This window comes from Mirounga angustirostris, unplaced genomic scaffold, assembly GCF_029215605.1.
Source record: "Mirounga angustirostris isolate CCGP_5_RB_7025 unplaced genomic scaffold, mMirAng1.0.hap1 SCAF_6, whole genome shotgun sequence".
Taxonomy (NCBI): Eukaryota; Metazoa; Chordata; class Mammalia; order Carnivora; family Phocidae; genus Mirounga; species Mirounga angustirostris.
The window spans coordinates 115178035-115205644 of NW_026991714.1; the positions used below are offsets into that span (position 1 = coordinate 115178035).

A 27610-nucleotide genomic window follows, 5' to 3' on the forward strand; every position below is an offset into this window, starting at 1 on the left:
TGTTTTGTTTTCACTTGTATTTAATTCAAAATATTTTCTTTTTTTTTTTTAAAGATTTTATTTACTTATTTGACAGAGAGAGAGATAGTGAAAGCAGGAACACAAGCAGGGGGAGTGGGAGAGGGAGAAGCAGGCATCCCGCTGAGCAGGGAGCCCGACGTGGGGCTCGATCCCAGGACCCTGGGATCATGACCCAAGCCGAAGGCAGACGTTTAACGACTGAGCCACCCAGGCGCCCCTCAAGATATTTTCTAATTTCTCTTGTAATTTCTTCTTTGTATTATTTAGAAGTGTATCAAAATGTTTGGAAATTTCAAAATGTTTGGAAATCTCCCAGATTTCTTTCTGTCATTAATTTCTATTTAATTCTATTGCTCAGAGAACAAACTTTGTATGATTTCTTACATACATAAAACTTGTAAATTTATACGGATTTGTTTTGTGGCCTAGCTATATGGTCTGTCCTGGAGGATATTCAGTGCACTTGACAAGTATGGTGTGTGGTCATTGGGTAGAGTATTCTATGTCAATCAAATTGCTTGATCTTCTGCACCCCTGTTGATTTTCTGTTTAGGTATTCTATCAATTACTGAGAGTGGACCATTGCAATCTCCAGCTATTCAATTTTGTTTTTCTTCATGTATTTTCTTCTTTCTGTTGTTAGGCCCATATACATTTATAATTGTTGTATCTTCCTGGTGTGTTGACCCTTCACAATTTGTAATTTCCTTCTTGGTCTCTAGTCATATTTCTTGTCTTAAATTATATCTTATCTCTTATCTGATATTAATTTAGCTACCATCTCTCTTATTGTTACTATTTGCACGGTATTATTCTCTTCCTTTGGGTGCTCTCCATTCCCCACCGCACATGTGTGTTGCGTCAGCTAGAAACGCACTTGCCCCAGCTGTGACCAAAAGCTCAGGCTAGTGGAGCTGTTGGGCCTCCCTGCTCAATCCCCCTGAGAAGGTCACCTCTGCTGCTAAACATGAGCACGGCACACTGCTCCGAGTCACAGGCACCCCTTTCTATCACAACAGAGCATCTGGGGGTCCTCACAGCAACCCCTGCCCTGAAAGAAGCTCACCAAGCAAGCAGGAAGAGTATCAGAGCAACTGGAGGCCAAAACCCCACCGAATTCCACCGTGGTCAGCAGCAGCTCAGCAGTTTTTCAAGTATAAAAGCCTCTCAGTTTAGTACATACCTTTGGCCTTTCCAGAGTGCTAGAATAGTTATTTTTGTGGATTTTGTTCAATTTTATAGTTGCTTTTTGGGGGGAGAGGACTTGATGATCTCCTCAGTTGGCCATAGTCAGACATCTCTCCCAGGGACACATGCATTTGCACTCACTGCCTGGCAAGTTCCACAAAGCAGGGATTTCCGTCTCTTTTCTTCACCGTTGGACTACTCTAGATGACGATCTGGTAGAGCGTAAACTCTCAATAAAAGAAGTTTGCATTTTGATTTTAGTAACAGGGTTCCTCTGGATCCCAAATTCAGCAGCAGCAAAACAAAGCAGTCAGGTATAGGGACTGTTGGGGCTGAAAACAGGATCTGCCAGGGACATCCAAATTCACATTTAACTTAAGTTTTTATGAAGGTAATTGTAGATTCACATACAGTCATAAGAAATAAAGCAGAGATCCTGGGTACACTTTACCCATTTTCTCCCAGCAGTCTCCCAAGAACCAGATTTTGATTCACTGATTTTTCTCTATTGTCTTGCTATTTTCAATTTCATCAGTTTATGCTTTGATCTTTATCATTTCATTCCTTCTGTCTGCTTTAGGTTTATTTTGCTCTTTTCCTAATTTCCTGAGGTGAGATTTCCCAATTGTTGATTTGAGGGCTTTCCTAATTTCTTATGTAAGCATTTAATGCCATGTATCTCCCCTCTGCACTGCTTTAGATGCATCCCACATGTTTTGTTATGTTTATTCTCATTTTTGGTCAATTCTCTGTATTTTTTTATTTCCTTTGAGACTTCCTTTTTGATCCATGTATTATTTTTAAAGTGTGTTGTTTCATTTCCACATGTTGTATGATTTCTATTGCTTTAAATTGTTGAGGTTTGTTTTAAAGCCCAACATTTGGTCTAAGATAGACTAGATCTTATGGTGAATGTTCTGTGGGGGCTGGAAATACAAGTGTTCTGCTGTTGGTGGTCCAAGTGTTCGATATGTATCAATTTGGTCCTGTCAGTTGATTGTGGTGTTTAGATCTTCAATACCCTTGCTAATTTCCGTCTAGAAGGTCTACTGATGGCTGAGAGGGGTTGCTGGAGCTGCCAACTGTAACTGTGGATTTATCCATTTCTTCTTTCAGCTCTCTCGGTTTTTGCTTTATGTAACTTTGTGGTTCTTCTGTTTGGTGTGTATACATTTAGGATATTTGTCTTCCTGGTGGATTGATCCTCTCATCATTATCTAATATCTGTCTTTGTTTCTAGTAAGTTTCTCTGCTCTGAAGTCTATTTTATCATATTATTAGTATACCCACTCCTGATTTGTTTTGGTATTGTTTATGTGGTATAAGTTTTTCCATCCTTTTATTTCAACCTACCTAAGTCACTGTGTTTGAAGTGAATTTCTTGTAAAGAGCATGTAGGTGGGTTGTGTTATTTTTAAATCCACTCTGTCAATCTCTATCATTGGACTGATATATTTAAACTGTTTTAAGTTTTAAACTATGTAAGACAAACAGTATGTTAGCAGTTAAGTCTGCCATTTTATTATCTGTCTTCTGTTTATTTCCTGTGGTTATCATTCCTCTGTTCCTTTAATTTACTGGAACACATTTTAGGATTCTAGCTTTATTTTTCTATACTGTTTTTGAGTGCATTTTTTTCATAGTCACTTTAATGGTTGCTTTGAGCATGATAAATAAATGTGTGACTTACCAAATTTCACTTTCAATGAAGTATAAAAAGCTCACTCCTATTTAGGTAACTTGCCCCTCCCCACTTCTAAATATCTTAATGCTCTTCCTGAGTATCAGATGGTTTTGTAATTTTTGTTTTGATTATAAAATATTATTTTTAAAACTCATGAGGAAAAGAAGAGCTTACTTATGGACCCATATTTCTGCACTACTGTTCCTTCTTCCATCCTAATGTATCAAGTCTTTTTCTTCTATTTCAAGAATTTATTTTAGCCTTTCTTTTAAAGTAGGCCTGACAGTGACAAATTCATTCAGTTTCCCTACATCTGAGAATGTCTTTATTTCCCCTTTATTCCTAAAGGACAGTTTTGCTGGATATAGAATTTGTAGTTGACGGTTCTTCTCTTTCAATATTTGAAAATGTGCCACTTCTTGGGCTGCCTGGTGGCTCAGTCTGTTAAGTGCCCAACTCTTAATTTCAGCTCAGCTCATGATCTCAGAGTCGTGAGATCAAGCCTCTCATCAGGCTCTGTGCTTAGCAAGAAGTCTGCTTGCGATTCTCTCTCTCCCTCTGCCCCTCCACCCTCCACCCTGCTCATGCACTATCTCTCTCCTTCACTCTCTCTCTAAAAGAAAGAAATAAATAAAATCTTTTAAAAAAGAAAATGTGCCACTTCTTTCTGCCTTCCATCGAATCAAAGGAAAACTACACTGTCATTCAAATTTGTTCCCTGTAAGTAATGCATCGTTCCTCTCTGGTTGCTTTTAAGATTTTTTTTCTTTGTCTTTCATCATTTTCTTCTTACCACCTTTCAGAGTCCTCCTGTGGTTGTCTCTGACATTATTTTCAGGGTTTACGGTTGTGCTTAGCAGGGAAGAGCAGGGAAAAACTGACCTCTGCCATTGTGTCTGAACCAGAAGTCTCAAATTTCTAAACTCTGAATTTGCAATATCTACTATAAGTGTTATGTTATCTGTGAGGTGTGTTCTACCAGCTAGAAGGCTAGCATCTCAGCACATATATTTCTAATGGCCACATTCTGCAGAGCAGGGCATAGGGCAAGCAGGCACTGGTGGAAGGGAATTAAGAGGATCTGTGGTCAGAAGGCATCAAAGTGGTTCAGTCCAGCTGCTAGCTTCTTCCTAAACAGGGAAAACAGTCCTCCGAACCAGCATGAGCCATATTTTCTCTGGACCCTCTGGGGGTGATAACCAGAGTCTGGAATCTAGAAACATGCTAGTGCATGAAGAACACACATTTTTAGGCCAATCTGCAGACTAATTTGCAGACCCTTAAGTAAAGATACAAATTTTGCCAATTTCTTGGTAATATCAATAGAAAGTAAAATATCAGAGTTTCATTTGAAAAAAGAAAGAAAATATTCCTACCTGTTCTGAGGACATTTCACCAAATAATGTCTTGCTGTAAAAAGAAAAGAAAAGAAATAGAAGATGGTAAATAAGTGTTACTCTAGATATATATGCTCCAGGAATCCCCAGGAAATGTAGGTGCCCAGGCGTTGCTCAGATGTTGGGACAAGCCTCTTCTTGGGGCTTTCATACTTCTCTTTGGATGAGTACTGCAGAACCATAGCACAGATGCCACATTGACTCGATAATATTCCACACCTAGATTGAGCCAGGCATGAAACCATACACCCCAGACCTCCTAGTTTGATATCCCAAAACAGTCATTTTTTTTTCCAAGCCAGGTTAAGGTGGGTTCCAACCTGGAAGGTCCTGGAGTAACAGTCACCCAACTTCAAAGCTCTGCCTTATTCATGAGAAAGACTTTGGGGATAACCTGTTTCCACTTAGATGCTCCTCTCTGTAAACTGGCTTTTTGTTCTCTGATCAACGCCCTTCCAGGGGGGCCCTTGGAAAAACAGTCTTAGAGCAAGACATCCTCCACAGTAGGTCTCATTAAAAAAAAAAAAAAAAAAAAAACAGATTCTAGCAGCAGAGGAAAAATAAGAATACCTAGGCAGTTATCCTAATAGGTATCCAATCTAAGCTCACAACTGAGTTCACTTCAAATAGAAGTAAAGCCATGGGCCGCGGAGTCGGGTCATAGATCATTACATCGATGGCCCCAATGAATCACACCTCCCTGTGTCTATCTACAGCCCTGTGAAACTCCGCCCCCACACTGGGCTTGGCCGCCAGATGTGCTTTGGCCAATGAAACAATAACCAATATGTCACAAGCAAAGGCATAACAGGTCCCTGTGCTCTGAGGTTTGCTCATTTGCTCTTTCTCTCATTGCAGGGAACTCTTCTGCTACCGCATAATGAAGCCTGGCTAGCCTACTGGGAGATGAGACCACATTGAACAGAAGCAAGTCATCCCAGTGAGGCCCCAAAGCAGCCAGGCCCCAGCTGATCCACCAGCAGGCTGCAGCTGCAGGAACGACTCCAGCGAAGACCAGAAGAAATGCTCAGCTAAGCCCAGCTGAAATCGCTGACCTACAGAATTGTGAGCGAATAAAATCGTTGTTTTAATCTACTACACTTGGCAGTGATCTGTCCTGTAGGTGACCAGGGTAGGTTCCAGACCAGCATGACAGTCTCAGCTGTAGAGAGGGCTTTTTAGGTTTACCTGTTACAACCCCTTATTAGTGCATAAACTCTTTCTGCATCCTGTTTACTAAGCACCTACTCTGTGCTGGATAATTTACAGATGTAGCAATAATAAAACCATAATTAGTATTTAGTGAACACTTCATATGTTCCTGGCCTAACTCTAGGCTTATTAAATAAATCAATGATCATTTGTCTGGGGTTTGCAAACCAGTGGGCACTCCTAGGAAGGGCAGTTTTAAGGAAATCAGTTTCTAGATCCTCACCTAGCATGGTGTTCTTTCCTCAGAATTCATTCTTCCAGAACATGCCTGAGCTCTAGCTGTATCCCTTTCCCTCCCTTCTCCATCACATCACTGTTTCTTTCCACAAAATCGAGGCACACCTCTTGCCCATCCTGACTTAGACTATGGAGGTAAAAAACAGGAGGCACCGAATGAGAAATGATTTGAAATGTTGGGGCCAGTGCTGAGAAAGCAAATGACTAATGACTGGGCAACTAAACCTTTCACCAGCAGAGAGGTTTCCAATATTTTGCTTTCGACAAGGATTAAATAGTGACCTAATCCAGTTGTCAGCTGGTCAAGTGTTAAAAATCATTTTCAATGATAGATCATATACCCTTGCATGAATCTGCTTCGTAACAGAATTCAGCATCATTTCTATTCTTAGTAATAGAATTCAGCATCAATTCCATACTTTAAAAAGTAGGAATAGAAATGATGCTGAATTCTGTTATGAAGCAGATTCATGCAAGGGTATACGAAGTAAAATAAAAATTTATTTTAATAAAAATACATTTCCAATAAAATGGTCTTCTTATGATTGATTATCCAAACTGATAATATCTATGGAGTTTTGATTAGTTTTATACTCATTTTCCAAATCTTACTAATGGTGCACTATTAATAACTCAATACAGAAAAAAAAATGTAATACCTAGAAACTTATGGAATAAAGAAATTTAAAATTTCTTAATTTAAACTTGTACACACATTATTTTTACAGAGAAGTGTAAACAAAAAAATTGTATTAAAGTGGGATAAAATTTGGTGGGGGAAGTAGATTGAAGATAGAAGTTCAAGGAGAAAAAGGACTGACATATAATTTCTAACAGCTAAAGCATGTTCATAGAGTCTTTTTAAATAAAGAGAGGTAGTTACTAAATTCATGACATTTAGATGTGAAAGAGATTTAACCATTTCATTTTAAGATGTCAATATTTGTGATGCCCTGGAAATTACCTCCTTTGCAACAATTTACATTTATGATGAAAAAGTTTAGACATCAACAAAAAATGTTCAAGGGTGCATAGTTTTTGAAATGCTTTTAGGTGCTATGCCAGCAAAAACGTTTGAAGACCACAACTTTGCATTTGAATTCAATCTTCACAAAAACTTTGTCATTGCACCTAATTCTACAGTGGAGGGCACTGAGGCACAGAGAGATTAATGACCTTGATTAAGGTCACACAGAGGTGTTATGGGCTGAGCTGTGTCCCTCTTATGTTGAAGACCTAAAACCTAACACCTCAGAATGTGAATTAGTTGGAGATGAGGCCTTTCAACAGGTGATTCAGTTAAGATGAGGTCACTGGGGTGGGCCCTAATCCAACATGACTGATGTCCTTCTAAGAAAAAATTAGGAAACAGACAAGTGCAGAGGAAAAACCAGGCGAAGACACAGGGAGGGGACAGCCACCTAGAAGCTTTACTACGGCAGCCCAAGCAAACTAACACACCTAGGAAGGGACAAAACTGGGCAGCCTGACTCGAGAGCCCTCTTGTGTCTACCCCTTACCATCCTCAGAGATACTGGGCGGCTGGTATTAGAGCTCCTATAGACGAAGAGAATAAGTCTCAGGAGAAACGGCTGGCCCACTGTGCCACAGCTGGGTAGGGCAGAGCTGGGGCTAGAGTCCTAGGGAATCCATGCACTGACCTGTATTTTGGGAAATCCAGTCCAGGGGCAGTGAGGTGAGCAGCCTGGAGATCAGGAAGCCAGGGAGCAGGAGGGCAGGCCCGGGGGACTCCTAATAGTTGGCCACAGGGGAGGGGGCTGACTCAGGAAGACCAGAGCCCAGGGAGGATGGTCAGTGCCGGGCACAACATATGCACCTCAGCCAACACATGCTGACCGATGTTTATAAGGTCTCAGACTGGTAAACACAGGGCCGATGTCCCTTTAATGAGAGGGACTGCCCAGGGAACCAAAAGTAATCCTGCATACCAAACATTAAGACTTATGTGCATCTGAGAAATAACCCTTGCCCAGAGTCACCTTTAAATATATGTAACGTAATCAGTGCTGACTCCAGAGCTAGGGCTGCCCGAGAAGCAGAGCCTGTAAGACAAACCATTTCAGTACAAAGAGTCTGTACGGGACTCGATCCCAGCAAATCCACTGGAGAGGGGCGAAGTGAGACCAGGAAAAGAAGGGAGCCAATAAAAAGGGGGGTCCTGGAGCCAGTCTCCATCGTGAGCCATGACCTCCCACCCAGCATACTTGACCCAGAGGCTCCTGGCTCCACACAAGGCAACCGTACTGCACAGAAATGAGAACTCAGGACACAGTTCTTTTTCATTGGTGATCTTAGGATCTTTAGGACTTTGAAGACTAAAAGGAAGGACTGCTTTTCTCACCTCCGGGCCCTGAGGCTACCCTTTCTCTGCCTCCTCGGCCGGGGCGACACTGCTCTCAGCCCCCAACTCAGGGCCAAATCTCCCAGACGACCTGGCCAGGCTGAAGACTGTGTCATCTCCATCTGGGCCTGTCTCTGTCACCACGACCACCCCCAGACGGGTGACTTGGAGTGGAGGTAGCCATGCTCCCCCATCCTCTCAGGCCCTGAAGCAGTCCTGGAGCCTCAAGGTATAGCTGACCCTCCCCAGTCCTTCCCCTAATTTGCCTGCACCCTCTCCAGACCCCAGGCCTTGCAGAGACCCTGAGATAGGACCCGTGGATATTTCTGCTCTGTTCCCCAAGCGTCTCCCACACTGTGCCAACACTGCGACCGCCCCTGCAAAAGGTCCCGTGCGTTTGCAGAAGGAGCCAGAACGACTGAGCACTGGGCTCTCCCGGCCTCCCCCAGCCCCAGCACCGGCAGGGAGCCCGGTGGCCTGGAAAAGGACCATTGGCACTTCCCTGGGGGGGAGAGATAAGACCAGGGGTGTGCCCCACTTCCCGTCAGCCCTTCCCTTTACACGGAACTGGGCTCCCGTCATGTCACATCCAAAACCCCAGGCCCTCCAGGAAGCAACCCTGCCTTGATGGTGCTTCCGGGCCGGCGCCGACACCAGGACAGGTGAAGCCGTTTCTCCGGGTCACCAAGTGGTAAGCTGAGAAGGAGAATGGGGTTTCCTATCGCCTGTCCTCTTGCTACAGCGAGCCATTTCATGGCCACAGGAAAAGCACTGGTGGAAAGCCCAGCACATAAAGTTGTGTGTCTAGAGACTCGTCCTATATGGAAGGCGTGGGCCCCAGGCTGGCACTCGAAATACACCTAGTCCCAAATGAGACGTGCTGGAAGCGTGAAATCATGCTGGATTTAACAAAGGAATGTAAAATGTCTCATTCAGAATCTCTCTATTGATACTTGTTGAAATGCTATCTTATATACAGTGAGTTAAATAAAAGAGATTGGTTTTTTTTTTTTTACCTTTTTACCCTGTTAATGTGACTACTACAAAAATGCCCAATGACATATGTGGCTTGCAGTGTATCTCTACTGGGGACAGTGCGTGGGGGGGCTCTGCTTGCCCTCGCTGCCGGGATGGCCGATCCCGCAGTCACCATGACCATGATGGAAGGATGTGGTTTGGAAAGTGAGCTGCACCCGGGAGAAGGTGCTCCCCGGAAGTGCCCACACCAAGGACCGGCACACCACACTGGGAAGAGCATCCCCAGTAGCTGTACGAGTAAGAGAAACTCTTAACCCCATTTCATAGTGAGGACACTTGGGGACGCAGGGCGTTTACTCAGGGCCAGAAAAGACCCACTCTGTAAGTAAAGGAGCTTGAATCCAAGCTCTGGGTCCCATGCTCTCCGCACTACGCTCCTGGGGGGGCTGACAAGCACCAGCCCAGGGAGGGTGGGCCTGCTTCCCAAGGCGGCAGTGGGCCCACGAGAGCCAGCCAACCTTCCCACACGTTCTGAAGACCAAGTCCGCATCTCAGAAGTGTGTGGTGAGGAGAGCTCATGCTAGGGATTGTCCAATTGTCTGTGACACCAGGCAGGTGAGCCCATCAACTTCCCCAAGGCCCCAGGGTCGCCCCTCTGCTCCTCATCCACAGCCACCTCACTCCATGCTTTGAGCCTCCTCCCTGCACGGAGTATGGCTGTGACAGACTCCTTCTTCCTTGTACCTCTGGGAGTAGAGATCATAGGCTCTTTGGCCCCATCGCCGTGGGGAAGCATAGAGAACAGGGGAAGAACTCAACAGAGCCTGCAGCAGGGGAACCCGGGGGCCTAGCAAGCTCTAGGAAGCCCTGGCTCCAGTGTGAGGGTTCTAGCACAGCAAGTGCAAGCTAGACTGCGACATCACAGACACAGAGAGTAGCGACCAAGGGGCTAAGCCCCTCTCCTTCCGTCTGGTTCTAATGTGCCTTCAAACTGCTCTTGTAAGAGCTCAGACAGGGAAGGTTGGGGGATTGCTGGGGTCCCCTCAAAGGAGTGAGTCTGGACTCATTCCCAAACAAGTAAAGGCCACTGGAAAGCAGTGTGCTTGAGGTATAACTCAGGCTTTGGTCCTGGGCCACCAGGACTGGTGTTTTCCAGGGTGACTCAGAGCCGCAGAGGCCCCGGGACAAAGTTCCAGGCACCCCGGCACAAAGAGCCAGGACGAAGACTCCCAGCTCGGGAGAAGGTGGAAAGCAAGTAACACATGGGTGCAATTAACTCCAGCTCACGTGAATAATGAGCACCCCAGGAAAACAAGGCAGAGCGAGGCCGGGTGAGGGCAGAGCAGCGGGGATGAAGAGAGAGAAGGACGCTGGCCCCTGGCCCCCCAGCTTCCGGGCTGGGCTTTGTTTACCTCAAGCACCCTCCAGGGGATCGCTTCGGGAATGGGGACGGCTACTCCGATATCCTCTTTGAAGACAGATCCTGCTGAAGGAGCGGGAGAGCAGGTGTGGGGCTCTCCTCCACTCTCCATGTGTATGTGAGCAGCCTACAGACCTGGATGCTCTGCGGTTCTTACATAGGCAAGAGAGGCACTTCCCAGCTTTGTGACCTTGGCTTTCCTCCATGCGGCCAGGATGCAGAAGGCCCAACCCACACATAGTGACATAGAAAACCCAGAAAATGTCCATATAACAAGGGGGTCTGGGCCTGATTGTATTTTTGTGGGTACAGGAAGCATATCTCATCTCTGAGTTTCATTTCAAGACAGTAATGGGATCCTTTCAAAATATTTGTTATAACAAAGATGGGTACAGAGTAGGAGAGAGTTCAGAAGAACCGGCTGTAAGGCCTTGCTTGCTGCTACTCAAAGTGGTGGCCCCACCGTGATCTCATGAGACGGACTGAATCAGAATCCTCGTTTGAGCAGGTTTCCCAGCTCCTTAAGGTTCGGGCAGCGCTGTGCAGAGGCTCCAGGGTCCAGGTGAGGGGTAACCCCAGGCCCATCACGCACAGTCCTCTGTCCCCAGCCCTGTGGTGGCTGGGAGGTGCCTGGCTGCTAGCACCCCATGGGGCAGGACCTGCCCGGCCTGGGCTACAGAATGCTGGAATAAAGCCAAGCTCCCTAGGGGCTGCAGGTGCTATGCTTGCTGTTTGGGAAGGACCTTGGCAGCAACCACCATGGAAGGCTGAAGGAAAATTCCTTGGCAAGGCTGGCTCCCAGATGGCAAAGTTTTCCTTGAACAGAAATTTCCTCCGAATCAGGCTGGGCTTGGGCTCTGGCATGCCCGTTTCAGGACTTTCTCAAGCTCCTCAGCTGCGTCCTCTTGCAAAGGGGAGCGATAGGGACTGTCATTCCAGACTGGCAGTGAGGATTACACAAGAACGTGGAGGAGCCAGTGAGCAGTGTGGCCCGCAGCAGGTGTCCCGGCGAAGCTCTTGAAAGCTCAGTCGGGCTTTGCGACACTGTGTGCAGGTGCACACGAGTCTGTCTGGGCCCGCTCCAGGAGAGACAAGGGCGACTGGGATCTGGGTTCTCAGCGGCTCTGCGTGAGGCCTGGAGTATGTGTCTCAGTTGGCCTCATTGGCTCTGGAGGAGATGGATGTCTCCTGAACTAACTCCTTTGCTTTGATTCCCCCACCCTGCCTACGAACTAACAGAGCCTGCAGCTCAAGGCACACTTCCCTGCCATGCTCCTGAACCCAGGCAGAGGTGCCTTTGGGGCAAAACAGGCTTGGAGACTGCTTATGTGGCTTCCAAACTCCAACAGTTGGGAGCAAAGCAGCTGGGAAACAAACACATTTGTCCCCCATCTGTTGGGAATTTGTCATAAGCCAAATTCCAAGGAGAGTGGACCAGATGACGGGCCTGCGCCTTCCTCGCTATTTGCAAATGCAGCTGCACATGTGCACCTCGTCCCACAGTCTCACAGGCATAGACAAGGGTTTGCAACGGGAGATGAGCTTGGGCACTCTTGACAAGGCAGGCAGACGCTGCAGAGGAAGGCTCTCGGGCACAGCACAGAGGTCGCCTGGAGCACTGTGGGAAGGGTACGGGCCCTGCAAGATCCACCACAGGCCGGGCTCCGTCTGCAGCGCTATGTGCTGGGTGTCTCCATGCCCTCTCCATCCTGACTGGCCCGAATGGCTGACCTCCCTCCACACCCTGCCCTCTGGCTCCTGGTTGGTGAGAGCCAAGCAAAGAGTAGCAGGACATCCAGAGGACAGGGGAGAAGGAAGGGCTGAGGAATGGATGCTCCCGGCTCCCTCCCTGCTGCCTCCTGGGTTGGCATTGCCCGGGTCTCTCCTCTAAGGCTCCTGCTGGTGACACTTTCTCCCACAGCGGCAGCTCTTCCAAGTTCCCGGAGCCTCTCCTGTCCTCGTCTCCTAACCCTGCGATGCCAACAGCTTGCTGCAGGCTGGTCCCTGAGCGCGCCCCCTCCCTCCCTCCGGGGTTCCCTGTGCCCTGCCTGCTCCGTGGTGGAGGGGCCCTCCGGAAGCACTGCCCCATCTCCCTGTTCGAGTCCCTTACGCTGTGACTGCCAAATCTAACACTTCCCAGCTTTGTGACCTCAGGCTGATGCGTATCTCTAACCTCATGTCATCGTACACGCAGGACGCTTACAAGAGTCAGAATGTGTTAAATGTGGTTGCTGTTGTTGTTGAACTTTATCCTCTCAATAATCCCATGAGACTGGCACACTAGCGCTTTCCCATTATTTATATGGGAAAAGTGAGGCTCAGTGGGTAGGTCATCGGCTGGTAAGTGAAGAGCAGCCATCTGAGCCAGAGCCAGTCTCATTCCAGAGCTCAGCTGTCATCCACGGGGAGCTCCCGCATCCGCACCTGCTTTGGGAATGCAGAAGGGGGTGCGGGGAGGGTATTTCAGAGGAAATGTACAGGCTCTGGTGGAAAGGAGACATCGAGGCTTGCTGAGAGGTGGGGGCTGGAGAGGAAAGCAGGCAGCCTGCATAGGGAGGTGAGAGTTGGAATCCCCAGAACTGTAATCATGAAGAAAGGAAGAGCAGAGCAGGAAGGGGCTGAGGACAGACCTAGGGCGACAGGGATGCCGACAGGAAAGGAGATGGAAGTGACCCCTCCGGGTGGGCAGAGCCTTCCTGACCCTGCCTGCCTGCCTGGCGCCACGCTGGTACTGTAATTAAATAATGAACCTTACAACCACGTGCAATTTGAGGAAGGCAGGGTCCACCCCAGTTCATTTCATAGATGAGGACCTTGAAGCTCAGGGTGGCCAAGGAACACGTCTAAAATCAGTCTTCTGTGGCAGAGCCCGAATCAAAACCAGGTTCATCTGACTCCATAGCCCCGTCTGGGCGAATGAGAGGTAAGCACCCCCCACCCCCTTTCCCCAGAGACCACAGAAGGATGGGATTTGAGAAAAAGAGATACTTCAACGTGGGCACAGCTGATTTTAGTGGAGTCCAAGACACATCTCCTCACTCACTGTACTCACCAGTCACAGGGACATAATCCCTGACTCACGATGCATTTTTCAAACAAGGTTATACTTTCCCCAGCATCTTCCGCCTGTCTGTGGTTTGGTTGTGCTCCCATTCCAGACATGACCTTATCGGTTCTCTTACCTCTGGCTTTCCTCTTGCTAAATACAGACTGCCAGATGATGGTCAGGGTGAAGAGGAGGACACTGAGGATCCCCACACAGCACACGAGCACAGCATATATGTAGAGATCTGAAGGCAAGGACACAGTGGGGCATTGTCAGGACGAGCCACATCGGAGGAGAGGTACCAAGTAAGATAAACTTCATACATTACCAAAAATTAACTCAAAGTAAACCACAAGCTTAAGTAGAAAATATAAACTTTGGGGGAAAATATAGGAGAAAAATCTTTGGGATCTAGGACTACGCAAAGAATTTATTTTTATAAATATATTTTTTAAGGACTTTATTTATTTGTCAGAGAGAGAGAGCACAAGAGCACAAGCAGGGGGAGTGGCAGGCAGAGGGAGAAACAGGCTCCCTGCTGAGCAAGGAGCCCAACTCAGGACTCGATCCCTGGACCTGAGCCGAAGGCAGATGCTTAACCGACTGAGCCACCCAGGCTCCATAAGCAGAGATTTTTTCATATCTGACACTGAAAGCATCATCCATGTAAAGAAAACTTGATCAATTTGATTTCATCAAAATTAAAACCTTTTGCTTTGGAAACACCCGTAAAAAGAGGATGAAAAGACAAGTTACAGAGTGGGAGGAAATATTTGTAACTGTATATCCAACAAAGGACTAGTACCTAAAATACAAAGAACGCTCAAAATTTAGCAGTAAAAAAATAGACAAACCAATCCTACTAGAAAATGAGCAGAAACAGAGATAATTCACTAAAGAGAATATACAGGTGGCAAATAAGTTCACGAGAAGATGTTCCACTTCCTTAGCCATTTGAGAAACGCAAATTTAAACCACACTGAGATATCTCACACACCCATCAGAACAAATAAAATAAAAAAATAGTGACAATACCAAATACCAGGAAGGATATAAATAAACTGGGTCACTCGGCATTGCTGGTGAGAATATAAAATGGTACAGCCACCCCAGAAAACAGTTTCTTAAAAGATACATCTACAAATACTCTTCAACTCAGCAACTGCACTCTGGGGCATTTGTCCCAGAGAAATGAAAACTTCAGTTCACACAAAATAGCAGCTTTATTTACAGTAGCCCAAAACTGGAAACTGCCTGGATGTCCTTCAGGAGGTGAATGGCTCAACAAACTGTGGTCCACACACACCATGGAATACTACTTAGTGATGTAGCAATCTGGAACTTGCAAACAATGATGCTAAGTGTGTATGTGGGGGGGGGGGGGGTGAGATCCCAGAAGGCTACATACTGTATGACTTTATTTACATAATATTCTTGAAATGACAAAATTATAGAAATGGAGAACAGATTAGTGATTGCCAGAGGTTAGGGAGGGAGTAGCTGATGGGGGGAACATGGGTTTGGCTATAAGAAACCCTTGTGGGGTTGGGAATGTTCTGTATCTTGGCTGTATCAATGTCAACATCCTGGTTACCATGTTGTACTATAGTTTTGCAAGATGTTACCACTGGGAGAAATTGGGTTAAGGGCACAAATGGGTACAAGGGATCCCTGTATCATTTCTCAGAAATACATGTAAATCTACAACTCCAAATAATTTTTCTAAGTTAAACCATGACCATATATGTCTCAGTCAATTTGGGCTGCAATAACAAAATACCATCAACTGAGCAGTTTAAACTATAAACATGTACTTCTCATAGGAGCAAGGTGCTGGCAGAACTGGTATCTGGTAAGAGTTCTCTTTCTGGTTTGGGGACATTTTCTCTTGGTATCCTCACATGGCAGAGAACAGAGAGAGACCAAGCAAGCTCTTACAGGGTCTCATCTTATGAGGGCAAATAATCCCATTCATGAGGGCTCCACTCTCATGACACAGTCACTTCCCAAAGGCCCCACCTCCTAATACAGTCATATTAGGGGTTAGGATTTCAGCATATGAATTGGGGGGGGACATCAACCTTGAGCCCATAACAACATACATCCATTTCTTAAACTCCAATGATCAACCTCATCACCAATCTGATTGGTAAAATGCCGATTGCTCAGTAAGGGAAAGGGAAGCCAAAGGCCTTAGTTTATCCTTCTCTGCAGCAAAAAGCTACAGATGTTTGAGCTTAGCAAAAATGTTTTTCTACTGACTTAAATTTCTTGAGCCAACAGGCAGTTATTATCAGCCATGTTCAGCACTCTCCTAAGTACAAGAAATATAACAATGGACATTTAAAAGTCTCATCAAGAAATCAGAGAGCAGTATGGCATTTGCGACAACAAAAGTGTGCACCCAGTACTAGAAACACACAGAGAAGGAACTCAACTGGCGTGAGGAGGTCACAAGGAGCTTCAAAGAGGACTGGAGCTCTGTGCTGAGTCATATTTTAAAAAACACAGAAAATGCAAAAATATATAGAAAGAATAAAAATACAGAGAGAAACAGAGTGAAAAAAATGTATCAGATTATTATAAGTGGCTTCATGGGACCTTATTACTGGCCACTCAAAGTGTTTCTAACTGCTCCCTATAATAAATGAGTATGATGAGCATTCACAAACTCAAACCTTAATGCACCTCTCATATTAGGTTTTTAAGATGAAGTCCCTAAAAGTGCAATTGCTGAGTCAACAGGAATGCACCTTTGTAAAGCCCTTGGGACCTGGAGAAGCAGTTAGTTAAGTGTCCAAACGGAAAAAGCAGCATGCTGGGAGCGGCAGGGGGGCTGGCTTCCACAGTGAGCTAGAGACACAGGTAAGGCTGCAGTCAACGGGAGAGGAAGAGGGAGGATGGGACAGAATCAGACATCTCAGGTTCCTTTCGACTCTCTCTTCCCTGGCCCACACCCCAGGAGGCTCACTGTAGTCTCTGACCCAGAGTCCACGAGGTCCTCCCATGGTCTTAGGCTCAGTCAACATTTTTGCCTAAGTTAGTCTGAGAAGGCTTCTGTTCATGGAACTTAGGAGCCTGAATTAAAAGTAAAAGAAGTAGAAAGCACAGCAGGATAAGGCTGCAGGTGAAGGGAACACCTGCCCTAATATTTAAGGGAGCAGGAAGGTGGGTAGGAAGAGTCTGCCACAGAGGGAGCTGGGAGTCAGTCACAGAAGCAGAGGAAGACTGAAGTTGAGAGTTCTGGAAGCCAAGAGAGTAGATGTTGTAAGAAAGATTCTTTAATAGCATCAAGTGCTGCTGGAAAACATCCACTGGGTTTTCCTGCTCGGAAGCTACTGGAAAAGTCCTGGGGGAAAGCCAATTCTGTGGGAGGGTGGGGGCCGAGCCAGATTAGAGGGTCGAGGAGTTCAGTGGCATGTGAGGAGTTTGAGACAGCGGAAACCCTCTCCTACAACAAAAATCAAAACTGCCCTTCTGTATAGACGCCTGTGTCTCAGATGCGTGGGCTTTGCAGATTCACTCGGTGAGAGCTCTGAATGGTCAGAGCTAGGGGCTTGGGTCTCCATTTAAACAGCGAAACTCTGAGAGCTAGGACAGGGGTCACAGACCAGGTCACAGACAGTCCACATGACAGGACACGGGATGGGCCAGAACACGGAGAACATAGGGCCAGTCCCGGATTTACATGCAGTCGAGCATGCGTAGCCATTTCTGTCTGGCATGAGAGAACGGCAAATAATGCAGTCCCATTGCCAGGCACGCAGACGTGGGGCACGACACAACATCTGCCTCCAAGGGACTCCAAAGATGCCGGCCCCAGGACCAAAACGGCAAGGGCCATCTGGCTTCAGTCTCATTCTTCGTTGGAGAGACAAACCATCTCACTGCATGAAGTTTCTGGACCACTGGAGCAGAGCAGCGTCCTCTACGAGCTCCCTCTTCATCGGAGCCCTTTCCTTGGTTTGGAAACCGTGGCAATCAAGCAGGGACAAGGTCGTGGTGCGAATCTCCCACAAGGGTCCCCAGAAGCATGCTGCAGGCCTCTGTGGCCCGCTGTGCCCCGGCAGGAGGCGAGGGGCTCCGAGAGGTCCACGCTCTGGTTTCAGACCACAGCCTCTACCACGTGGCACAGAGGGGGCTCTCCACAGGCAGCCCCAGCTGCAGACCATAAAACATCTGGCCAGCTACATGGCCAAGCACACAGGCCCACGGGCTGGGGACACTGGCCAGCAGGCACCAGCCGCCTGTGTGCGCGTCCCCACAGGCCTGGAAGCAACCGCGCCTGCTCTCTGTCGCGTTCCTGAAGCTACAGGAACCTGAGCACGCGTCACCTTGCCGGAGGAGAAAAGCTCAAACAGAACTTCTGAGTTTCCCTGGATGGGGCAGCACCCAGCACCCCAGTGTTCCAATTTTTTCCTCTGTTCCAAGAGTTCCTTTTGCGGCATAAAGACAATTGCCCTGTTTTAGCGGCTCAAAACACTGAAACCACCTCCCCCGATTTTCTCTGCAAACAGAGGTAGAACGCTGACCACTTACGCCAGGGTACGAACACCTAGATCGAGCACCGCCTTGCCTCCGAGGAGGCCGCGACTCTGCTCCAGACAGCCGTCCTCCGCCTGGAAGCCGGCCCCGTGCTGCCTTATCTCCGCCCTTCCCTCAACCTCCTTGCACACACCTCTCTAATTATAAATGTTGGCTCAAAGGTTTTAAAACTCAGGCCAGACCGGGCCAAACAATGCTTGTCTGGCGGCGGAATCCAAGCCTTCAGATCCAAATTGAACAAAAACCTCTGCACTTAACCCAATCTGGGGTTAGCTTTTAAAACACCACATATACCTGCGCCCTCAAAATCATTCTAAAAATCTTGTTATGCTCCTCAAACTCATGTGCAGCTTTGGCTTCTGCCATCGGACTTCCAAAGGCACCAATGTCATTTTTAGGCTTGGCTGCAAGCCGCCATGCAGAAAATGTCACACACACCCCCAACCCCACCACGACCCCAGCCGCCCCAGCCCAGGCCTCCCTGAAGCAGATGGCCGGGCGGCAGGCTGGAGTGACACTCAAGCGGCAGGGAGGCCAAGACGGTGGGGGAGGGGGGGCACAGTGAGCTTGTGCCTGCTCCCCACTCCCAGAACACCAGGCCCACCACAGGGCAGGCCCGGCAGAGAGGCCCTGCGATAGGCAGGCAGCACCTATTGCTGGGCAACCCGGAGGCCAGCTGGGACATTCTGCGCTGCTTGGAAGCCCGGGGGCCCCAGCCTGCCTCCGCACACTGAAGGCAGCAACTCGCCCAGACCACCGACTCGAGAAAGCCCATGTCAGTCCTCTACTCTTCCAGGGAAAATGCAAACACCAGGATCTCAGGTCCATGCGACAAACTGCAGCCTTCTATTTTTTTTTTTTTAATCCAGCTTGTAATATCATCTTGCTCGGGGAAAAACACCTGAGCAATAGCAATAGCCCTGAGGGATTTTAACTCACTCCAGCATTTCACCAAGAGGCCCGACAATGCTGGATTTTGTGCCGCGGGCATGTGGTCAGCTGAGCGGAGCCCCAGGGGGACGGCCATCCCTCCGCAGGCCCTGCTGCAGCTGTCCCATCCAGGAACAAAAGGGCAAAGGCCCGGGATCAGGCGCCAGGGAGTTTCATCCGTACCCTTGACCTCGCCGACACCGTGGCTGGGTTAAGAAAGCAAAACACACGGCCACTGCTGCCGGAATCCCGGGGAAAGAACGCTCTGGAAACAGCTGCTCTGAGGCATTAGACATAGTGAGGACTCCAATTCTTTTCTGAAGGGACCTAAGTCTCTGTGTTGAGAAGTAAGCCCACGTTGGGCTACGGATTTTGTGTAGAGAGCCAGGTCGAGAGTGACCCTGATAGTCGATAGCTACACGTGAAGTATAAACCACTATTAATTACACACTTGTTTTAGACATGCTGATGATGCTGCAAGGCATGTTGGGACCACATGCTGCCATATTTCCAAATATATGGAGTCTTGTTTTTTGTACCACGGGTATTTTTTTTTTAAAGATCATTTATTTGAGAGACAGAGAGAGTGCACGAGCAGGGGGAGCAACAGAGGGAGAAGCAGACTCCCCGCTGAGCAGGGAGCCCAATGCAGGGCTCCACCCCAGGACCCCGAAATCATGACCTGAGCCAAAGGCAGGCGTTTAACCGACTGAGCCACCCAGGTGCCCCTGTACCATGGATTATTTCTAAATACAGTCCTTAGACCATTTGCACTAGGGAGACACCCCGGGCCCCAATACAAATGTTGTGCTCCCTTCCTAAAGGCAATAATCAGATTCTCGGTGGGGAGCCCAGAATGCGGGTTACTAACAATCCCCCAGGAAATCCTTATGCATCTGATGATAAACAAGGCTCCTGCTATCACAGCTGCCAGCGACCTACCTTAGGGATGCCCTGGATGTCTCCATACTTCTCCCCCACCATGGGGCTCTGGGTCATGGGGCAGCTCCCAGAAACATGGGGTAAATCAATTATTTTTTCTATTGCTTCACCTCATGAGCAGTAAAGTCACTTTCATCTCCTTGCTAATAAACAGGCATTCCCTGAATGAAAGGCTGAGCGAGAGAGCTGGGGATCATTTCGCTGGGAGAGGGTCATTAAATAAAAAGACAGCCACAAAGCCTGCATAAGAAAAGGCAGGCGATACAAGGAATCTCTACTGAATGAAGTGAAATCTGACAAAGAAAATACTTGATGGCAAAACAATGAATCCCAGTGTCCTATCTGAGTGACACTGTCTGGTTTGCAAACAATGTTCACAATCATGATTATATTTTCCTGAGAGAGAAAGTGCCTCCATCCACTGCTTTTAACTGGCTATTGGAAGAGGTGGGTTTGGATCCAAGCGCCTGTCTCCCCCATGGGGAATGATCTCCTTCCACCACATCTGTGAGTTAACTAAAGGTGAGGGGAAGCCTCCAAGGCACACACATCTCCCTAGATCCGTTCGGCAAGGGGATTCATCATCCATAAATGCCATGCCTTCACTAAGTGTAACCCTTCACAAGTTCCTCATCACCTTTTGACATTCATCAGTTTTTCACTGACCAAAGGCTCTGCCTAAGAACTCACCAAGTACATTCTTTCATGGCTTCTTGTCATAACCCTCACCTACTTTGCAATAATAATTCCTGCCAACTTTCCTCCCTCTCAGTAAGGCAAGGTTTCTCAACCTCGGCACTCTTGACATTTGGGGCCAGACACTTCCTTGTTGTGGGGACCTGACTTGTGCATTGTTAGGACGTTTCTCAGCACCCCTGGCCTCTACCCGGTAGATGCCAGGAGCATCAAAAGGCTAGTTGTAGCAACCAAAAATGTATCCACACACTGGCACATGTACTCTGGAGAGGCACAACCACCTGCTGAGAATCATTGCTCCAAGGTTCCAATCTGAGTGCAGCAGAATCTCCACCCGCGCCCCCCCCCCCCGAGGTCTCGTGAAAACCCAGGTTGCTGGGCACCACCCCTAGTGTTTCTGATCTTGTAAGTGAGGGGAGGGGCCAACACTGTGCCTTTGTATCGGGCTCCCAGGTAATGCTTCTGCTGCAGCTGCTCATCTGGGACCAGCGAGGGCTGCTGCTGGGGTCACCTGGAGAGCTTTTAACAAGTTCCAGCTCTATCAGAATGTCCATAGCTGCGGTCCAGGCATCAGTGTTTTTAAAGCTCCCCAGGGGCTTCTAACATGGGTTGAAAATCACTTGCTGAAGATTCTCAAACCCCAAACTCTGTAAGAAACCGGAGATAAAATTTGTCACAGTAGGTGTACATTTCATTTTCACATTACTTGAAGATCCCTCCCTAAAATCACTTAAAGGTAGGAATTCTGGAGCAAAACAAAACAACCCCAAATTATACAGATTGGAGCTTTGGCCTCTACTCTTTCAAAACCCATGGGCTGACACCACCAGGAATTCCCACCCTATTCTTTTTGTATATATATAGTTTTTTATGTTTTTCAAAAGATTTTACTTATTTGAGAGAGAGAGAGAGAGAGCACAAGTGGGTGAGGGGCCGAGGAGAAGGGAGAGGGACAAGCAGACTCTGAGCTAAGCCCAATATGGGGCTCGATCTCACGACCCTGAGATCATGACCTGAACCGAAATAGTCAAGATTCGATGCTTAACCAAATGAGCCACCCAGGCGTCCCTCCCACCCTACTCTTGAGTAAGTTTAGGATAAGAGAACAACTAAGAAGTCAGGGTCCTTTTATTGGCTAAAATGCAAAAGGAAGTTACTCAAATAAGAGGGATGGAGTATCAGCAGAAGGTGGGAGGGGAAGGGACAAAAGTAGGGAAGGAATGTGTTTCATTTCACAGAGAACCAACAGTTCCAGCCAAGGAGATGCCCAACTGGGTGTTTCACCTGAGATCCCCTTGCTAGGTTTGTCTCTCCTAACAGCCCCCATGGGTGCCAGTGTGAGCCAGGCTGGAGCTGAGGACCTGCACAGAAGCCCCCCGTGTGCTGACCTGAAGTTACCTTTAGCTCATTATACTAACATCACTTCCTATGGACAGAGTGTTCTGCCATTTCTTAGAACGTACAAGGTACGCACTAGCATGCTGACATGCTAGGCATGCGCAACTGAACCAAAAGTACCGATGGCAGCTCCCTGCCTCAGCCCCTAACACACTGAATAAAAGCTTCCTGTACTAACCCCATGGGGAGACAGTGCTTAGAGAACTATCTCCCTGTCTCCTAACTTGTACCAAGTAATAAAAAGTCCTTAGCTTTCAGTATTTTCCTTGGTTTGTGTTCAATTTGGTGTACCCCAAGTGGTGACCCCCTTGAGTTCGGTTATACTTCCTTCCCATTCTATTCCCTTCCTATTATCTAAAAGCTAGGGAGGGGCATCTTATAATAAAGAAACATGCAAGGTCTACCTTCAAAAAACGCCCAGGTCTCTTTCTTTTTCTCAACGGATGAATCTTCAGAAGCTTTGAGGGAAATCACTGTAAGACAAAAAAAGAAATGGCATAGCATGAAGTACAGTAGTTTATGGACCCGGCTCACACTGTGATCCAAAATAATGCCATATGGTGTGGCACTTACATTTATAAAGCAATTTTCCCATTTGCAAAACCACATTTAATTATCACAACTCACACAAGAGGGAGAGGTACAATGCCCGACACGTAACACTTGAGGCACCAGTGGGGGGGAACGTAGGTTGTCTTTGTTTAAAAGCTAATAAATGGCACAGCTGGGACTCAGTACAGTAGAAGTCCCACTTGCCCCACATCCTTGCCAACTAAAGAGTTCCCCAGTGGGAATTCCAAAAACCAAAACATTTATTTGACCATTTTAGTGGATATCTTTCTAAGTAGGGTGCACTTGCCAGACACCCCTAGAGAGAGGAGGCTGAAGTCATCTAACGGCTCAGGGTCTGGGCTTTGAGCACCACTCCATGCCAGACACACACACAGCAGGAAGCATCTGATTTTGAGATTATTTTGTCCACTTTTAGTCGGTAGCTGATCACTGAACTTATTGTGCCTGCTCTCAACAGTCAGAGAAACAGAACTGAGCTACACAGTGTAAAAGCTTGAACGTTACACGGGAAGAGGATGGAACCATGGAAAGGTTCCGTGCAGTAGGTGTACATTTCATTATACCTGATTAAGCTGACCAAAAAAAGCAAAATGTCAAGGAATGAGATTACTGTCCTATAGAACTTCCAGCATGAAGGAAATGGCCACTTGTGGCTACTTGAGAATGTGAAATGTGGCTAGTCCACATGGGCCTGAGGAATTGAATTTTTAATTTTATTTTAATTTAAATGTATATAGTCACCTGTGGTCTGTGGCTACCACACTGGAGAGTTCTAGAGAAGAGAATCTAGGACCCGAAAGAAAGACAAAGGAGGTTGGAATGGAGATTGAATCAGTATGAGAAGTAAGGCATATGGCAGAGATCGTCCGAAACTTTAACTCTATTTACTGTCCCTCCCAAAAACTTTTGTATTATATTGACATGAATTTCAATCTGAATTTTCCATCTTTTTACTCCTCTAGGCCTTATATTTCTTATTGATCCATCTTGCAGATCGCCAGTCTTCCCATCTGATAAACCCACCTATTAATCCTTTTTTATATTTAATTAATTTATTCATGTTTATATATCCCAGCTTCCAGATGAATTTCTCCAGCTTGTCACCTGATTTTGAAACCATATTAATCATATTATTTTAATGCATGTGCCTGATAACTTTCATATCTGCATCACTCATTGACCTGTTTCTCTTATCTGTCTTTGCTTTTGATCCTGTCCCTGGCTATGTCTTAACACTTTTTTTTAACTGAATGCCAGACATTGTATATAGAAAACCTTAGAGATGCTAGGCAAAATTTTATTTTCCGGGGTACCTGTCAGGGTCAGTGGGTAGAGCGTGCAACTCTTCACCTCAGGGTTGTGAGTTCGAGCCCCACGTTGGGTATAGAGATTAGTTAAAAATAAGATCTTAAACATTTTTTACTTAAAAATAAAATCTTAAACTTTTTTTTTTTTTAATTTTCCTGGTAACAAGATAAAGTAGAGGGATAAACATCTAATCCAATCAAGATTTTAACTGCCTAGAGTCTGGGTTTCAGTTTTATATGGTCTGGACTATCTAAGGTTTGCCCTGACTTCAGGGATCCTCAGTGAGAAGCCTAGAGTATTAAACATGGCCCTTCCAGTTGTTAAAATTGCCAAAAGTTCTGCTTGCCTCCTAAGCATCCCAATTGATACTTTCTGCATAGCTTCTCTTAACTAGTGCTGCTTAAGTATGGTTGAATTTCTTAAAGAGTTAAGTGTCTCCAACAATTGGGGTCACTAACTTCTCTATGCTCTATCTAGATAGTCCTTCAGAGAAAAGTTAGGATAGCTAAAATATATATAATTATGTAATACAAATGTATATATGATATATAAATATGTAATTATTACAGTTGAAACGCAGATTTTTTTTTTTTTCCAATTTCTAGTTTTTCTCAGAAGGAAGGCTTTGGTCTGCTATAAGCTGCTTAAGCCACTACCGAAGAACTCTCCCATTAGAACCTAAATTCCTTAAAATATTTCTTCTACCTCTATATCCCCATCACTTGGTAGACTGCTTAGCAACTGGTAAGCGCCTAGTAAATAAATGGATAATCCATTTCTTTCTGAGTGCCCCACAAAGTAGGCAGTCTGGCCCTCCAGGAATGAACTCTTGGTCTTGCATGGAATATTCGATAAGCCACACCATTTGCCCATCATCAGTCCTGCTTAATTTCCCCACCCACAGCTGACTGCCGGAGCAATCAATCAGATTCTTCCTTCAAGAATTTAAACTAAGAAACACAGTATATATGGTTGTTGTGGGCCCTGGGGCTGAAAGAGCCTGTGGACTTCCAGGCAGCAGCCATGTTGGAAAAACAGGCAAGTGGAATGGAGCAGGGGCAGAACCCCCAAGGGGAACCTGGAAGTGAGAGGATTCATGGAGCTGAGGACTTGATCTTGCTGGAGCTCTAGGCTCCAAGAGGGCTGATGTAATGTGGCTGCTATCCTTGCATTCTATGAGCTCCATATCCTTAAACTATCCCCACCTTTCTTCTGAATTAGCTTGAAAGGTCTTTCATAGCTTCAACTAATTGAGCCTAGGCTAGGATAACCATAAAGAGACCCAGTGAGGGCGCCTGGGTGGCTCAGTTGGTTAAGCGACTGCCTTCGGCTCAGGTCATGATCCCGGAGTCCCGGGATTGAGTCCCGCATCGGGCTCCCTGCTCAGCGGGGAGTCTGCTTCTCCCTCTGACCCTCCCCCTTCTCATGTGCTCTCTCTCTCTCATTCTCTCTCTCAAATAAATAAATAAAATCTTTAAAAAAAAAAAAGTTAAAAAGTTAAAAAAAAAAAAAAAGAGAGAGACCCAATGAAGACCATACAGAAAGGAAAAATAGATTATCTCCAAGGACCTGAGTTTTCAAGAGATCGAGCATGCCCATCATCATCCAGAGCCTTACCACTCCAAATGTGGCCCACAGCCCAGCAGTTCAGTGTCACCTGGAGGCCTGTCAGAAGTACAGAATCACAGGGTCCCCAAGCCAGACCTACTGGATCAGAACCTGCCTTTAAACCAGATACCCTGGATCAATCATATGAACTTAAAAGTTTGAGATACACTAATACACACCGGGTTAAAAAAACAAGTTGCCATTTACTGGTTGGGTAACCTTGGGCAAGGTGCTTGATTTCCCAGTTCCTTAGTTTCACAAATAGGGGTGATAAGCGCCTACTCTTATGGGACGTGTGAGAGTCAAATGGGTTAATGTATGTGAAGTGCTTAGAAAAGTGCCTGAGACCAAATAAGCCATTTTTATCCGCAACGATGTTAGCTCCATAAGAAGAGATTTTTGTCTATTTTCTTCACTGCTCTAATTCCCGCACCTAATTCCAGCATGGTCCTTTGCTGTCAGCCCTTTGTTTCACTATGTGACTCTTCAGTCATCCAAATGGTCCACAAGAAAGGCTTCCTTGCCCTTGTCCGCTAAATGTCTACAGCTCAAAAGGGCTGCTATTACCCTAGCAAAGGCAGGTGCCTTCGAATAACTTTTTCTTCATTTTTCATTTTTTCTTTTCTGAAATTGTGGGCCCTTGATGTAGTCACTAACAATGGCTTTGCCTTATCTGGGATACAAGATAACAAGGTCTCCCTAACCAACTTAATGGAGACATGCATTGAAAGAGCCAACAAACTGGGATCCTAAGTTAACAGGGCTCTAAGCAACAAATTAATGGATGGTCCTCATTTCCCCCCAGCGCATCTACTTTATGGGAAAATGCAGCAACTCTGTTTGCATATGATTAGCAACACCAGTCATAACTTTATCTGTTCCATGGACTCTTCCAGAGCTTCAGAAATTTTTCCAAGGTTTTGCCATAACGATCTTGTTTCGGCTGCTAATTCCCTGCTATCTCAAAGTGAATTTGATACATCGTCAAGCCCTGTGTCTGAGTCCACACACTGTAAGGAAACACAGTGTGGGACACGGCCAGGTGGATAGAGGGCTTTGTAGTGGACAAGCAGTGGGTCAGCCAACTTGATTAGCGCAACTCCTTCACGGCCTGGCTGCACAGGGCAGACATAAATTTATAGCAGCCAACCTGGAGACACTGAGTGAAGAGGCCACTGCAGGGTAGATATGGAGGAGGATGAAATGCTTCAAGGAAACATTCTGTTTCACCAAGGAAAGAGTGGCAAATTTTCCAACCGCAGATTATTCATGTTGATACTTTCAGAAATAAAATGCAAGTTTCTTGATCATAGAGCATTTATAATGGTTTCCGATGAATTTAGCCATCAGAAGATTGCAGCCTTTTAAATGAGATTCCATGTATCTATCACTTTCAACTGCATTTGCCTCACCTGGTGATCCGGCTGGACTCTCAGACAACGAGGAGGAAGGCAATAAGCAGCCTTTCATACCCAAAGAGCTGGCTTTTCCTAAGCATCAGCTCAGGGGAGCTCAAAATCCTTACCTTCTAATAGCTACCTATGACTGGGGGGGTTCCCACCATAATCCCTCAAAGATTAGGAATCCACGTGCAGACAGCCTTTTAACTAATGGGTTGTCTTGTAGGGTCATGCAGGGGGGATGGGGGCTCATCCTCTGTGCTGGGTTTCCAAGATTGGGAGGAAGAATAGCACTTCGGTCCCTTCTCAGAAGGGAGCGTGTTACTTGAGTATCCCTGTCTGACCTTCCCTCCTCTCCCACATCCACTCACCCTCCTACTCCCCCAGGCAAGGGGGTTGGGGAGGAGTCCCTGATCCAGGGGAGCTTCTGACACACTGCCCCTCTCTGAGTGAGAGGAATGTGGTGGAGCCCCTGCTCAAGGTAGCCTCTGTCTTGTATACGCTGAGACTGGGCTCTCAGCAAATAGCTGATGAGGGGATGGGCAGTGTGCACCCCCTTGGGGAGGTCTCATTACCCCAGCTGCTGGGAGTGATGCCAACCCTGCCTGGGAGCTCCCGCCTGTGGCCACTCATGTGCACTCTCCTCTTCCATCTTCCCTGCAAAG

The 27610-nt window shown here is 46.6% G+C and overlaps 1 protein-coding gene across 3 annotated transcripts in view; it reads right to left on the reverse strand.

Moving 5' to 3' along the window:
- The window catches only part of VSTM4 (V-set and transmembrane domain containing 4), a 102811-nt gene that overhangs the window by 50651 nt on the left and 24550 nt on the right, over positions 1 to 27610 (reverse strand). For all 3 annotated transcript variants that reach the window (XM_045878282.3, XM_045878284.3, XM_064594941.1), the window contains exons 3-5: positions 22461 to 22529; positions 13682 to 13789; positions 4270 to 4303 (exon numbers count right to left, since the gene is read on the reverse strand). In XM_045878282.3, the coding sequence (XP_045734238.1) occupies positions 4270 to 4303; positions 13682 to 13789; positions 22461 to 22529 (211 nt within the window). The remainder of the gene's footprint in view (positions 1 to 4269; positions 4304 to 13681; positions 13790 to 22460; positions 22530 to 27610) is intronic.